We start from the raw sequence: 14,283 nt of genomic DNA, 5'->3' as shown, positions 1-14,283 counted from the left end.
AAACAGAACGTTCTTTAGAAAACCAAAACAATGATTTAAAACATAGTGAAGCGCTCGAAGGAGCTGGAACGGCAGATTCTGGCAATAATGGTGACTAAGCTATGAGTGCAGCTACAACAAGTCATGTGACCCAGCTTCAGCATAATAATATTGATTGCAGATGTCACACCTGTAACAAACCTGTACAGGTTTGGTTCTCCAGTGGGAATGCATGTCAGCTTGAACTGTGCAGTCACTCTGCTGGAACAAAAAAACGTGACAGGCACAGTTGCATTTTCAGGAAAAGGTGCAAATAGCTGCGAGATAAAGAGAGCCTACATATCTAACTGACAGACCAGAAAGAAAGGCTTTATGTAACATCTGAAATCACGGCAGATGGGAAAAGGAGACGATTGATGGAGCTGCTGGAGAGCTGAACATCCACCTTACATAACCAAAGTGGCGTAACTAAAAGACGTACTGTAGAATCGGCTTCAGGCTCCTTTTTTCCTGTCCCTCGGACACCTGTTAGAGAAAAACCACCAGATATGACCTCAGTGACTCACTAACTCACTTCTGTGATGCTTTAACTCTTAGACTAATATCTCACAAGCAGACGACCGCATTGGTTCACGCCTGTGCACAGCCATAAACGCAAATGAGACCCACCTAAATGTCTTGTGTCATTTATTCGCTTTCTGTGGGCATTTTAACGGAAAATAAAGACAGAGTACAATGTGCGCATAAAAACTAGGTGTTAGTGTGTGTGTGTGTGTGTGTGTGTGTATATGCACGTGCGCATGCAGGCTCATCTGTGCAACATCTGCTCAACCAGCCCAAGGCTCCTTGCCTCTTGAGAAGTGGGTCACGTTTCCTAATGACGTCAAAGGTCCTTCTGCCTCTCCAGTTTGTGGAGTTTTGCCAAAACCACCACATGCCTTTCTTCATCCTTACAATGGAAACGCTAACCCTAAAGAATCATCAGCCAAACCTATCAGAATTTTTGAATGGCAATACTGAAGTGTGACTGACCACATGGGAAGGGGGGGGGGGAGTGAGGGGGGGTGCAACATCACAGACACATTATGTTGGCAAACTTTTTTTCCAATCTGAACAGAAGAGAAGAAAAGAGAAGGATAATCATAGATATGGAGATTTCATTCAAGCTGTCAGGCCCCGGAGGAGACGATGCAGGAACCAGAGAGAGTATGAATGAAACAGCAGCTAATGGAAAATATTATGGAGAGAGAGAGGGAATGTGGAGAGAGAAATCTAAGGTGGCCCTTGGCAAAAAACCATTCAAAAAGCCTGGTACTCCTGTTCTAATCTCAGTCCCATTGCTATTGTATGAGCTTTCAGCGTTTCTCTTCACAACACACAGACTATAGACACGCACTAAACATATGAGTGTACATTATCATTTATAGGTTTGGCTTGTGCTACTTCAAGCAGCTAGCAGTTGGTATTGGCTAACTTGGGAAGGAAGGGGTGCCTGGAATCAACAGTCCAATATTTACACAGGATTGTGTGGCAAAACATGCATACATGGAAGAGCCTGCTGTTCATCACAATAAACTCAGGCAGAATATAAATGGATGTCATCTACATAAAAGCAAGTTGCCCTTTGCATTGCTTAGTGTCTCCAAGCAGTGCCATAACAAATCAATGACATCTTGCAATCTGTTTGTGCGTTTGTATATTGGAAGGCAGTTACATTGTCCAGAAAATATGCACAGTGGTACTTCATCATGCTCTTCATTATACTTAAAAAGCACAAGCATTTGATGATAGACGTAGGACAGTGGCGCTGCCTTCGTCTAACAACTAGACACAGACCCACACTTCTAACTTAATACGTGAGCACTGAGTGAGCAGTTAAGTCGTGCAAGTGTGAGTCTGTCTGTGGGTCATTTGGTCGCTTTCTTTGCACCTCAAATCAAGTAAATGTCAAGTGCACAATACTCACTTAAAATAAAGATTTAAATATTTATCATACACACACTGAACAAAAAGAAAACAGTTCCTCTAAACTTTAGTGTTCCCATCATTAAAACATAACATATAAACTCTCCCTGAACTTAACAGAGAAAGACAGTCAGAACTTACCGTTACGGCTATTTCAGAATCAGCAGTCGCCATGCATGTCTTTGGATAGACTGGCAATGAATTGGATAATCAGAAGAAGACGGATGGATGGAAAACTAACTCATTTCTGAAAAATTAGCTATTTGTTGTTGCATAGTGAATTAAAAATGTAACCAAATTTGTCCAAAAGAGGCTCTGCACTGTTAAATTAAATGTAACCTACTTTGGTATTACCTCATCCACAGCACATCCATAAAAATCTAAATTATGGGGTGACCCAATAGATGAGAGGTTAGAGCGCATGCCACATGGGTAATGAATCACCAGTTTGCTTGTTATTCCCCTACTCTGTTTCCTTGCATTACCTGTCTATCTCTAATAGTATTATTAAAAAGAAAGGCATAAAATGCTCCCAAAAATGTTCTTTTTTTAAAAAAAAACAAATCATATCAACACCATTAATCTTCATGCCAGTTCAGCATGTACCTACAGTTATACATTGCACTTTTAATATCTGGTTAATTGAAAGTGACTGTGAAAAAACAACCCCTAACCCAAACCCGAAGACTCTTGCACTGCAAGTGGTGAAATAGCCCGACTGACAGACAGATGTACAGACAGATTTCTTTTTTCTCTAACATATTTAGAGAGTAAAACATAGCATTGAGCAGGGAACAGCAGGAGCCTTGTTGGCTGCAGGGACAGATGGGCTCATGGTGAGCCAGTGAGGCAGTGGGCCGGACTGAAGGGGAGGGCTCCCCAGGCAGAGGTTACAATAACACAGTTCCTTGCACCACGCCACTGAGCGGGAGAGACATAAAGCCTGCTGACTAAATCGGTTTTACATTCGGGTCTAAAAGATTATATTCCACAGTCAGAGCTTGACCAAATGAAATAAAGTGAGATACGATATGTACATTATTAACCAGAGAACTCTGTTATTAACGATATGAAGCTGAAACTGTTTCAGCACAATGTAGCTGAGTAAGTCTACTCCACTTACTGTGCTGCACTCAAACTTTTAATCTACTTGAAATCTCAATTTTCCAGTACTTTATACTTACACTCTACACTGTATACCAGACGCATAAATTCTACATTTCATTCTATTAGGTTTACAGCTATAATTTGTGATCAACAGTTTGCATAAAAATGTGCAGATGAAAAAAGTTAACCTACGTAAAAGATTGAGCCTAAACTCAGCAAGATATATCCCTAAAGTAATTTTTATATATTGAGGAACAGGTAATAGTAATTCCATGATATAATGTATATTTAACTCCCATATAGAGCATTGTTGAGGCAGTGACATCAAAGTACCTATAGCTACATATATTTATAGTACATATATTTAAGCACAAACATAAATCGTGGACTGAGCAGTCTATTTAAACTAAAGGTCAATTTTATTACTGTGAGGATGTACAGTTTGTAAAGAAAAAGCACTGATAATTCTGAACAAGTGGTCTTTTTCAACTGTATGTTAAAATTAGTGTACCACTAGGCAAATGACATTATATTAATTACATTAAGGATTTTATGATATATGTAATATATATGTACATCTTCTAAGTTTGACCTCAAGTTTATCCTCAATTGATGATTATGATTGTGATGATTATTGATTATGATAAATAATTCTATTTATCTTACTGGTGTGAGCTCTCGTGTGTGTGTGTGTGTGTGTGTGTGTGTGTGTGAGCTCTCGTGTGTGTGTGTGTGTGTGTGTGTGAGCTCTCGTGTGTGTGTGTGTGTGTGTGTGTGTGTAATTATGGAAATACACTCTTCCTTTAATGCTAAGTGTTGCACTTACTTGATTCTCATTAATAAAACACAAAACTATAAGAAGAACTTTTACTTTTTTAATTACAATTTAGAAAGTTGTCATCTTTTTGTCTAATCTCAATACTCAAAGTAAATGTGTCACAAAATATGTTTGAATTTATGCACAATAGAAGCTTAAAGGGGCATGAAATCAAAACACTCAAAGAACAAGTTATTTGGATTTATAAGACAGAATTTGAATAGTTTGAATCTCCACCACTCCTGTGTTCATGCAAGCTGTTATCAAGTTAACATAAGGATCTGAATACCTCTATAAACACTGGCATTTTGGAAACAGTACAATGTTTAAGGGACAAGTCACACTACATGTTCAAGTTAAATTTAACAAAAAAGTCTCAACAGTCTGAACAGTTGAAACCCTGAGAAACAAACCAGGCAGTGGATTACTAAATGCAGTCATTCATCACTGAAAACCACTTCTCTTGTCATGCTCTTGAAATGTATAATCAATTAATAGCTGACTATGTTTGGATTTATTGGGCAGCCTCAGTCATAGGGGCTCAAAATGTTCCCCCTCGCTAATTGAGTCATGGCAGCAGAAGCAGCAGCGGCAGCGACAGCAGCAACTGTGGCCTGCTCTGTTTCTAATGCAGACACAATGATACTGGAACAGGGGGATTAGCTGAACTTCCCCTACTCAATCTGAGCTCAGATGAAAGAGTCCTGAGATAATTTTTTTTTCTGGGGCGGTATTTTCCAAAATATAAAAGGAAGAAAAGAGAGAGTGGAAACGAACAGTTATTTATTCTGTGTTTCACACATTCTACTGGCTGTCGCTATTTCAGTCTAGAACTACATTTCCACCTCCCTCTCCTGAATACGCACACATGCTCACTTGAGCACACACCTCCTGGGGAAATATGAGAGTATCTATTCATTCGGCAGAGGCCAGCTGTACACCTGGTGACAGCCCGGGATGGTGGTGTTGGCTCAGGTCACGGTGTGCAGGGAGAGAAAGGGAAAGGGCTGAGTAAATGGGCCCGTGGGCCTGTCCTTCAGGCCCTTCAACCTGCACATTCCAATTCATATAGCAGCAGGGCAACGGCTGGAATGTCTCCTCATGTAAGGGATTACTGTCTTAAAGGTGGGCTCCTCTTGTGATTGAAAGGCCCCTAGGATGATAAATAGACATGAAAGCCTGAGGCATTGCATTCATTTCCCCAAACGAATGTACTGCCCATCCCTTAGAGAGCAAAATGGCTTGGCTTCAGGGTTACAGACACAAATGTTTGGATTCAAGAAAATTCTGAAGTTATTCAAATTTTTTTTGGTTTTAGACTTCAGAATTTAGGAAAAGCTACCTTATGACTCTTTTAGATGTTAGATGTTTGCTTGCTAATATAAGTTTGTAAGTAAATTTTCAACATATACCCTCGTTTCATATGCATTGTAAAGGCCTGACAGTGATGCTAGAAATGTTAGCCAGAAAGCAGCCATGGCCTAAGGACCACAATGCCTAATTATGAAAAAAGATCCACCATAAAAATTCCACAACCGTTATTGGAATCTGGAACCAGCAGGACTTTTTCCTGGAACAATCCTTTACTAGATATTTCCTGTATTGCCCCAGTAGTCTGGAACCATCTCTCAGGCATGCATTTGACCTACAGTGATCAGTCACAACACTAAAACCTCTGACTAGGTGAACTGAATAAAATTCTTGGGTTCTGTCATTTATGTCTGGGTAACTATGGCAAGCCTACCCACCAAAACATTGTTTGCAGTCTGAGCATCTGCAGGATGTGCCACACTAAGTTTGATCCCTCAGGGCTCCAACCTGCAAGCCACAAGACACCACTGCCACCCTCCTGGTACCACAGGCATCACAGGACACCCCAAAAAGGACCTATGTTCATATTTCAAGGGTCAGAGCGATGTTGTGGCTTTTTAAAAGAATCAATATATGTACCAAATAGATCAATAAGAAGATACTGATCTCCTAGTTGATCTGAGGACTTTAAGATCTTATAAAATCTCTATTTATGTTTTTACCACCGTCTGTGCTCTAAAATCCCTTTAGGCTGCATGTTTCTATAAACGATGTTATGGTAACGACAAATAAAGCTGAATATTCTTTACTTCTGCAGTTTCTTTGTTATTATTTTTTTCTTTAAGGGCAGTTTACCACATTTACAAAGTGGGCTATCTAATATTTCTTCATGCATTTAGATCTATCTAGCAGGGATAATGCTTACTGATAAGCCAGATTTCCCCATATAGGCTAATTTTTAAAGTTGTTCCCGGCCAGTTCTTAAAAGTGCAGTCTTAAATAGACCAAAAATATATATATTTATACAATCATTACAAATTCAGTTGTTCTAGCAGTAAGATAAAAAGACATTAATGAGCTATAACAAGTAAAAAAAACCTTTTCTCTAGAAAAATAAAAACATGTCTATAATTCTCAAAATAAAAAATCAACAAGTTATGGTAATGACATGCTGACGCGAGTATTGGCTACGTAGTATTACAAACACTATCCAGCCCTATTGGTATGCACGGACATCCACTTCTTCACCACCACGTGCGCACACTTTCTCTCTATCTTTGTCTCACATACACAGACACACACTCATGCACAAGCACGGACGCCCACATACTCTACTCATAAACACTTTTGTGCCAGGAACATTCTGTTCACCTCCATTACAGAAAACTTGAGTGACATAGTTGCCTTAGTCAAGAACACGGGAGAAATGAGTACAGTTCATAATCTACTATTCAATTCACGCAAAAAAAAAGTTTAAAAATCTGTACTTCACTTTAGATTCTGCTGTAGTCCAGTGTGAGCCAGTTACTGGGAACCTGAGGTGTTAATATGTGTGATGTGTGTTAGAGCTGGAGGCCTGCATCTGTCTAGCCGTTCCAGCTGCGTTGGGTTGCGTCTGTGGTTAGAGGCCCTCCATGTTTCTCAGAGCGGATTCAACCTCTCAGCCTACAGCAGCTGGCAGCCATCAAGCTGCTGGCACCACATACACACACACACACACATGCGCACACATGCTCACACAGACGTCTGCAATTTCCATGGTAATCAGTAGAGAACCAGAGCGTGGTTGTGCCAGGGTTAGGGAAGAGAGGGAAGGATATTCAATTCAGTCCCGGACCTCTAGTTTGGTTGGCTTAAATGATCAGAGATACAGGGAATGAGCTAGATCTTATTGCTGTAAATGACTGAAATGAAAGAAGTGGACACAGATGTGTGATTCAGGAGAGTAGAGTTTAAAGAATAATTCTGGTTAATCAAAGCCTGGGCGTTATTTGTGTTGTTTTGCGATCAATACTGATAACTTTGTTCTCACTCAGTTAAATGCTAAGCTCTAGGATCAAGGTAATATCACTAACAAGTGATTATGGACAAGAAAATTAGCTCATTGTCAAAATATAGCACTGTGTCACGCGGCAAATTTGACATCACATCCTGTAAGCCTGTGTCGCGCACAACAATCTCTGTAGCACTTCAGTCAGTCGTGCAGCTCTTGATTTTGTAACCTGGCACATTGTGCCATGGCAACTGTAGTTTGGTTGAAGACACAAGTGTACAATCGTAGTGGTTTTTTACCGCCATTTGAATGCTATTCCAGTATGGAAGCTGAGAGACATACAGATGTACAGAAGAAGACGTTGGAACAGTTTGAAAACTTGACAGTTTGTGGAAAAATCTTGGAAAAAAACACTGGACAAAGTCTTAGCTTTTGGTAAAGGCATTGTTTAAAACTATTTGTTGATCAGCTGGATACATTATTTAAAAGAAATTAAAAAACAAAAGCCACTGGCATAGATAACCTGTTTGGTTTGGTTACATAGTGTCAAAGCCATTTATCTGATACTTAAGCCAGTTGAACTACATATTAATCACTTCAGTGTGCACAATGACGACATATTTGATTGAAGTGATTGACAAAACTACGGAAACAGCACCCAGTTCTCATAATTCCAAGAGAACCTTTGGAGGCTTGGACGGGCAACTTCAAGACCAAAACCCGGAGTGATGTGGCTTCATGCTGGTTAGCCAACATGGCAGAGGTAACACATACAAATCTGGAGCATAAGCACGTTAAAAGTTGCTACTCTGCGTCAGTAAAACGCAAGACTCTTCCACCATTCAGGGGGGGTAAGAGTAAGCCTGGTGTTTTGCCTGGCTACTAAACAAAACCTCAAATGACCTACTTTCATTCCTACCCCGATTCCTCCACCCCTCGCCTCCTCCTCTTCACACATGCACAGCGCAGCTAATACACGGGGACCGAATGAGGATTGAAAGTGTGAAGTGGAACGCCCAATCACAAGACACGGAACCCCATGCTGATATCAGCTTCCTTTCCAAGTGCAAAAGGAGGCTTTCAATGAGACCATTCCTAACCCAGAGGCCATTCAAGTTTTTTAAAAATATTTAAGAAAAAAAAAAGTTAAAACGTATCATGTCCCATGAGGCTACGAGTTTAGAATACAAACAAGCTGCTCAGGATGAGAGTGTGCAGTGGTAAATCACTGCCCTACAGGCTATCAACAACCTCCTCCATCCCAAACACAATTCAATTACGGACAGTGTGGTAAAAATAGAGTAAGAGGAAACCTTTACAAGACCAACAGTAATTGTGTTTGGAACCCATTCCGCAGGAAGTCATTATCATAGATTTCAAGAATATCTTCATCATCCGAGTTAAGAAAGAATTTCCTCCCCTGGCTGGGATAATATTTGTGCTGGTGTCAGAGAGAGTACAGAGAGTGGAGAAATAGCTATGGAAAGGGGCGGGGTTAGTGAGAGAAAAGGGAGTGGCTTCAAAGACCTTGCAAAGGGGGTAGTACTTTACTCCCCATTACCGGCCTGATCAGCTCTGCTCAAACTTTGCAGCTCAGGTAGGAGAGGTCAAAACAGGGCAGACTGCTTTCCTCTTCTGCGCACAGAAAGTTCTATGGTGGCGCTTATGTCTGCAGCAGGACAGCCTTGGACTCAAATTTCCTCACATGCTGTGAAAAGTGATCCACACGAGTCCACACCTTATTCTCCAGTTCAATATCCCCAACTGAAATACAGAAGACCGGCTTGCCATTTCGTATTAAACCAAGACGAAGAACTATCCCACAGAGGCCCCCGCTAACTGCTATCAGATCAGCTGATAATGACTTTCTTTTATTAAGCCAAAGATGGGGGTGGGAGGTGGGGGGGGACAACCCCAGCATTGCAAAATGCATCTATTTAGTGAGCTGATAGATGTCGGCAGCCAATTTGTGTTTAAAAAAAGGGAAAATTACTGTTTATCAAATCTACTGTTGTGCGAATTTGAGCAGTGCCTCAAAGCGTGACTTTGGAAGGATGGTGATGAGAATGGGGGGTAGAGTAGCTTTGAGATTTGTGATGAAGCAAAGAAACAGATTTCTCTTTGCTCTATTTATTTTCTGAATAAACAGTTTTTACATCGTGACTATGAATCTGAAGAGCTTTGTTTCTTTTTTTTGTTTTTTTTAACAAGACTCAAAGGTCTTTGAGAGAAGCTTCCTGAGAAAAATAAAGTTAAGTATCAAATGTAATGCTCCATCCAGGATTACACTGTTCTTCAAACACTTCAGTCACATAGCACTAGTGTAAACATCATCGGGTCAACACAGTGCAGATGTACTCCTTGTTATGCTGCTTCTTTAAAACATCATAACTCTCTTGAAAACAGCAAAAGGGCAAACTGTTAAAACATCAACCAGCCTCTTTACAACAAAGACACTCCTAGAAAATTACAGCCTCGTTGCTGTTAAACACTAAATACATATATTTTCATCTGCCAGACGGATTTTTAAAAAAATATATAGATGTATATATTTGCTGTCTGGCATCTCTCCTGTTCCCATCACCATGTGGCAGTTGCTTCGCGGGCCCCAAAAAGTGTGACTGATCCCCTTCACCCCCACCAACCCCCAGGGATGCCAGAGCCCAGTGGGAATAAGGTGATGACTAGTGTGGATCAGCGCAAGCTTGTTTACACATTACAGACCACACAGACAAGACAGCATACGCACGCCATGTGTGGCTCAATTACATGCAGGCCGTGACTGGTCAACTGCTAAGCAGAACCATCAGAGATGAAAGGGAAGGGTGCATCACTTGGCCTTTGTTGTAGAAGCTTTAATATGTCGTGAACTTCTTCATGTTGCGCTGTGGGTGCCTGCGTTGCCGTCTTTACATCCCACTACAAACACCTGTAATTGAGACGGTCTTTCAGCAGAGGGCTCCAGCCTGGCTGAGGTGACAATGTAGGAGAGTCACAGATGTTGTAAATGTCTGCACTCTTTCATGATATTGCCTACTTTGTCAGCCAGTTCCATCCTGCTTTTGAGTGAGGTATGGGGACTGAAAACACAAAACCTCATAAATCATAACTTGTCTGTTTTTACTGTGCTCTAAGCAACTGTTTTGAATTCAGTGGAGCCTGAATCCAAAAGTAAAACCTGGTGTCCACCCTTTTTTATGTGTTTTGACATCTGCAAGCTTTGTAAAGGTGCATTGCTGTGACTTATTGCAGTTTAGCCGTCAAATGTATCCGCGTAGTCTCACTGCTTTGGTGAGGCATGGAGAAATTAAAAATATACTTTACTGAACTTTTACCTTTACTCGATTTCTGAATTGTTTTAAAAGCATCGTCGCGTACACTGAAAACAAGAGAAAATTTAGAGAATATTTCATGCAGAATTGAGAAGATATCAAAAACTATATGTAGAAATTGAACTGCTTTCTTCATGTGTAAATAAATATGTGAGATGTTAAAGAATTGTGGGACAACTCTTTAACATCCTACTTCAAGTAAAAAAAATTAAAAAATAAATACACAAAAATAAGCTTCAGTTGCAAAATCATTCCTAAATCAAAAAAAAGTGCAAAGTGTAAAATATCTAAGAGTCTTTTCATGTACAAAATGTGCACCATATGTGTGCATGTGTGTGACCACAAAGAAAAACAAACTAGCACACTGCAACACTAACTAGCCCTGAAGGCATCTTTCAAGTGGCCGACAGTGCAGCCTCTCATCTGCCACACTAACCACACTCATAGGTCACAACGATAGCTTTGATGGCTCTAAAAGTCAGTTTCCCATTCATTGATTTTGCATTCGAAAGGTTTTAGGAGTTGATATGAGTTCATTTAAGTGAAGCTAACCTGTCTTCTTTAACGCAGGAATGCATGTGTAACAGTATCAGTAAAGATTTGAAAGTCAGTGCAACCACATTCCAGAGGTTTAAGTACAGCAAGCAAGTAAAGTGGTGAGAAACAAGTGACATTAAAGTCCAAGACAGAACAGCAGTGGCTCAGACACTATCTGGGGAAAACATTTGATAAAAGAAAATTAGGGATGACAAGGATCAGCTTCCCTTTCTCATCAGTACTCGAAGGCACGGACTCAAAAATAGCATTCCATTTAGCAAAAACACTTCACATTTGGTACTTTATTTTTGAAATGACAAAAGCGAGCTTGACATTAAACCATAGGCCTAAGTTTTTTTTCTACTCCAAAAACATTACACTGGTTTGAAATGTGCATCGTTTTCTTGAAAAATGAGGAAAATCTACATTAATTCATATGTTTTTTAAGATGTATTATCAGTTTAGATTTTTAAAAAGGTATTTGTAATGATAACTTGTCTAAACAGTTTAAGTGTGGATGTAAATAGGAAAAATAAATCCTTTGTTAGTATTGAATTTGTGCCTGAGAGTGGCTGCAATTAGCTCCACAAAAAATGACAAGGTATCTGTCAAAAATGATTTGATCTGATCAAAGATCAAAGCACACCCAAGTAAACTGTAATCTCCACTGCAAGGTTAAAAAAAAATACAAAAAACAGCACATTACTTAACAATAATTATAATAATAACTGTATTATCATATTATTAGACTTTCTGTTGTTATGTTATTCTGTTGTGACATGCCTGACTTTCCTTTTCTAATTAGGATCCTGCACACTGTCTGGCTTTGTTAAAATCCCTGCTAATAATAATAAAATAACATTGAAATTTGTGATCAGATCCATAAAGGGCCAGTGGTCCATGTTTTGATGCCACTGCGCAGACTGTTCCCATCTTTCCTCCACTCCACTCAAAAAAACAAAAACAAAAAACAAACAAAAAAAATTCATAGGACACAAAGCAGAAAGAGAAAAGTTCAAGGGGACAAGAACTTCTTACCTGGTCTCTTTGGATGCATGGCAGAGAGGTCCGGCGATGTGACTTGCTGTTGGACTGACTGTGTGCCATGTCTGAGGCTATCACAGAACTGGACCTCCTGCGCCTTTTAAATACAGGGATCTCTTCCCTGGCCTCAGTCACAGGGGTGCAGCCCTCCTTGTGTCTCCCTTGGTTGGGAAGGAGCTTGTCAGCATACCTCGCCAGCAGGATGCCCAGCACTCCAACCAGGTACGCTACGTATGGTCTCCAAGTGGCCCGCACTTTGTGCAGAGAGAAGAGTGAGATAGTCCTGACTACGCTGATGAAAACGATCACCGATATGCCCTGATTCAACCGTACTACCATGAGTGCGCCGGTGGCCACGCAGAGGAGCACAACAACGGCCGCTGTCGTGAATGAAAACAGCTGCTCATCTGTCCCATCCAGAAGAGACCACGCCGCTGCTTCGCCCAGGTGGCACAAGGTGAGGAGGGAGATGGCGGTCTGGATTAGAACCCCGCAGCGGATTAAGTACACACCGACCCAAAAGAAGGCACATACAAGGGTGAACAATGGCGAAACCACACTCCAGCAAGTTTGCAACAGCTCTGCTGCGCAGCCTGAAACGAAGTGAAGGGGAGACGATGAATGCGAGAGTCTGCTGTCAGCGCTGCTGCTGGCATCAGCTTTCCAGTCTGCACATTTGACCAGCAGAGCGAGAAAAAACGAAAGCGAGCCCACACACACCGCACTCCGGAGTCTTTGCGAACTCCATATTTTTGTAAACATCAGTCTCACCCACGACTCATAGTGTCGGTCTCGCCACAGTGGAATGACACATGTTTTCACATAACCATTGCGATCCGGTGCGCCGAAGCTTCTTTCGTAAGTGCTACTCTGCGCACCGTTACTGCAAGCTTCTGAAGGCATCGCCATCACTCATGGCAGATATGAAGTATGAGGAAGTCTATAATGCATCTATGATAGTGCGGTCATGGGACAGGACACAAGTGACAAAACAAGCGTAATTTATTGTAAGCACAAAGGAAAAGAGCACGGCAAATACGCACACACGTCTCTCCATTTACGCATGGAGATGTACTGCCAGGGAATGCACTCTCTTTTGTTTTTCCAGGTGCGGGATGAGGAACTGCTGCCCCAAAACAACATAAAAGAAGCATGGACGACAGAATTACTCAGATGTGTTACAGATCTAGGGCACCGCTTCTTTGCACACACATGTCCCGCGTTGCCCTCCTTTGTGGCGCGCCGTCTCTTTGACTTTGTCTGCTGTCATTCTCGTTCTTTTGTACATCCACGGCCCGTGCAGCAGCACCAGCAGCAGCAGTAGCAGTCTTTGCAAAACATCCGTCCCGTTCTGCGAACATTCAGCCTTAAACCATTTGTTTCGACACTTTTCGGTTTCTCCCCAAACGGTAAGAGTCTCCGGTTACTTTCGAGGATAAAAGCCGCTGAGGAATTTAAGCCGCTCGAGTGAGTGTCCGCCAGGTTGTCGCTCAGCGTTTCGCGTGTTTGTCACCAGCTCTTTAACCAGCCGTGAGTCTCAGCTCATTCACACCCCCGAGTTCCTACTTCACACAGGGAGCAAGATATTGCAGCGGCAGTGAAACCCCCAAATCCTCCTCAGCCAGCCCAGCAGGCGTTGTCCTCACATATATATTTTTTAAACATTTTTTAATACATCACCATGTAACATATACATGCATATGAGTATTTGTATACGTTTTTTTAAGATAGAAAATAAAAATGAAAAAAAAAATGTGGATGACCTATATTTCCCTGGAGTTTCTCTCTGTTTGGAGTAATTACGGGGTATTTAGGAACAAAAATTCAAAGCATGTTACATCACAAAGAGTTTATTTTAATTTATCATTTTCTTACAGTATTTTTTTGTCAAAATTTTTTATTTTATTTTTTCAGGAGAACCAAGCAAACTTCAAAGCTTCAAATTGCCTCGAGATGAATTCATTTTTAATTGAGGCTATGCGCAGATGCTGACGAGAGAAACGGGGCGCTCTGCATGCGAACTGTAGTTCGGCGAAATTCCCGGAACAGTGCTGTGGTTGTCCTCCAGCTCGACCCCCCTGCCATTGAAATATTTATCCCATCATCCCACTGTAAGTGTCAGTGATGATATACAGTATTACGTCACAGTGAAAGGTCTGCATCAATGTTTCAGCACAAGAGAGCCTGTGGGTGTATAA

At 41.1% G+C, this 14,283-nt stretch overlaps 1 protein-coding gene across 2 annotated transcripts in view; it reads right to left on the bottom strand.

Moving 5' to 3' along the window:
* Positions 1-13,663, bottom strand: part of LOC146382832 (cGMP-inhibited 3',5'-cyclic phosphodiesterase 3A-like) — an 83,138-nt gene extending 69,475 nt beyond the window's left edge. For both annotated transcript variants that reach the window (XM_084933775.1, XM_084933776.1), the window contains exon 1: positions 12,080-13,663. In XM_084933775.1, coding sequence (XP_084789901.1) covers positions 12,080-12,994 — 915 coding nt within the window. In that variant the 5' untranslated portion in view covers positions 12,995-13,663. The remainder of the gene's footprint in view (positions 1-12,079) is intronic.
* Between the last annotated feature and the right edge of the window lie 620 nt (positions 13,664-14,283).

Source organism: Perissodus microlepis, chromosome 7, assembly GCF_051167445.1.
Source record: "Perissodus microlepis isolate ML-2025 ecotype Zambia chromosome 7, ASM5116744v1, whole genome shotgun sequence".
Classification (NCBI taxonomy): Eukaryota; Metazoa; Chordata; class Actinopteri; order Cichliformes; family Cichlidae; genus Perissodus; species Perissodus microlepis.
The sequence above is the reverse complement of the archived record's forward strand: the minus strand, read 5'-3'. Positions and strand labels throughout refer to the sequence as shown.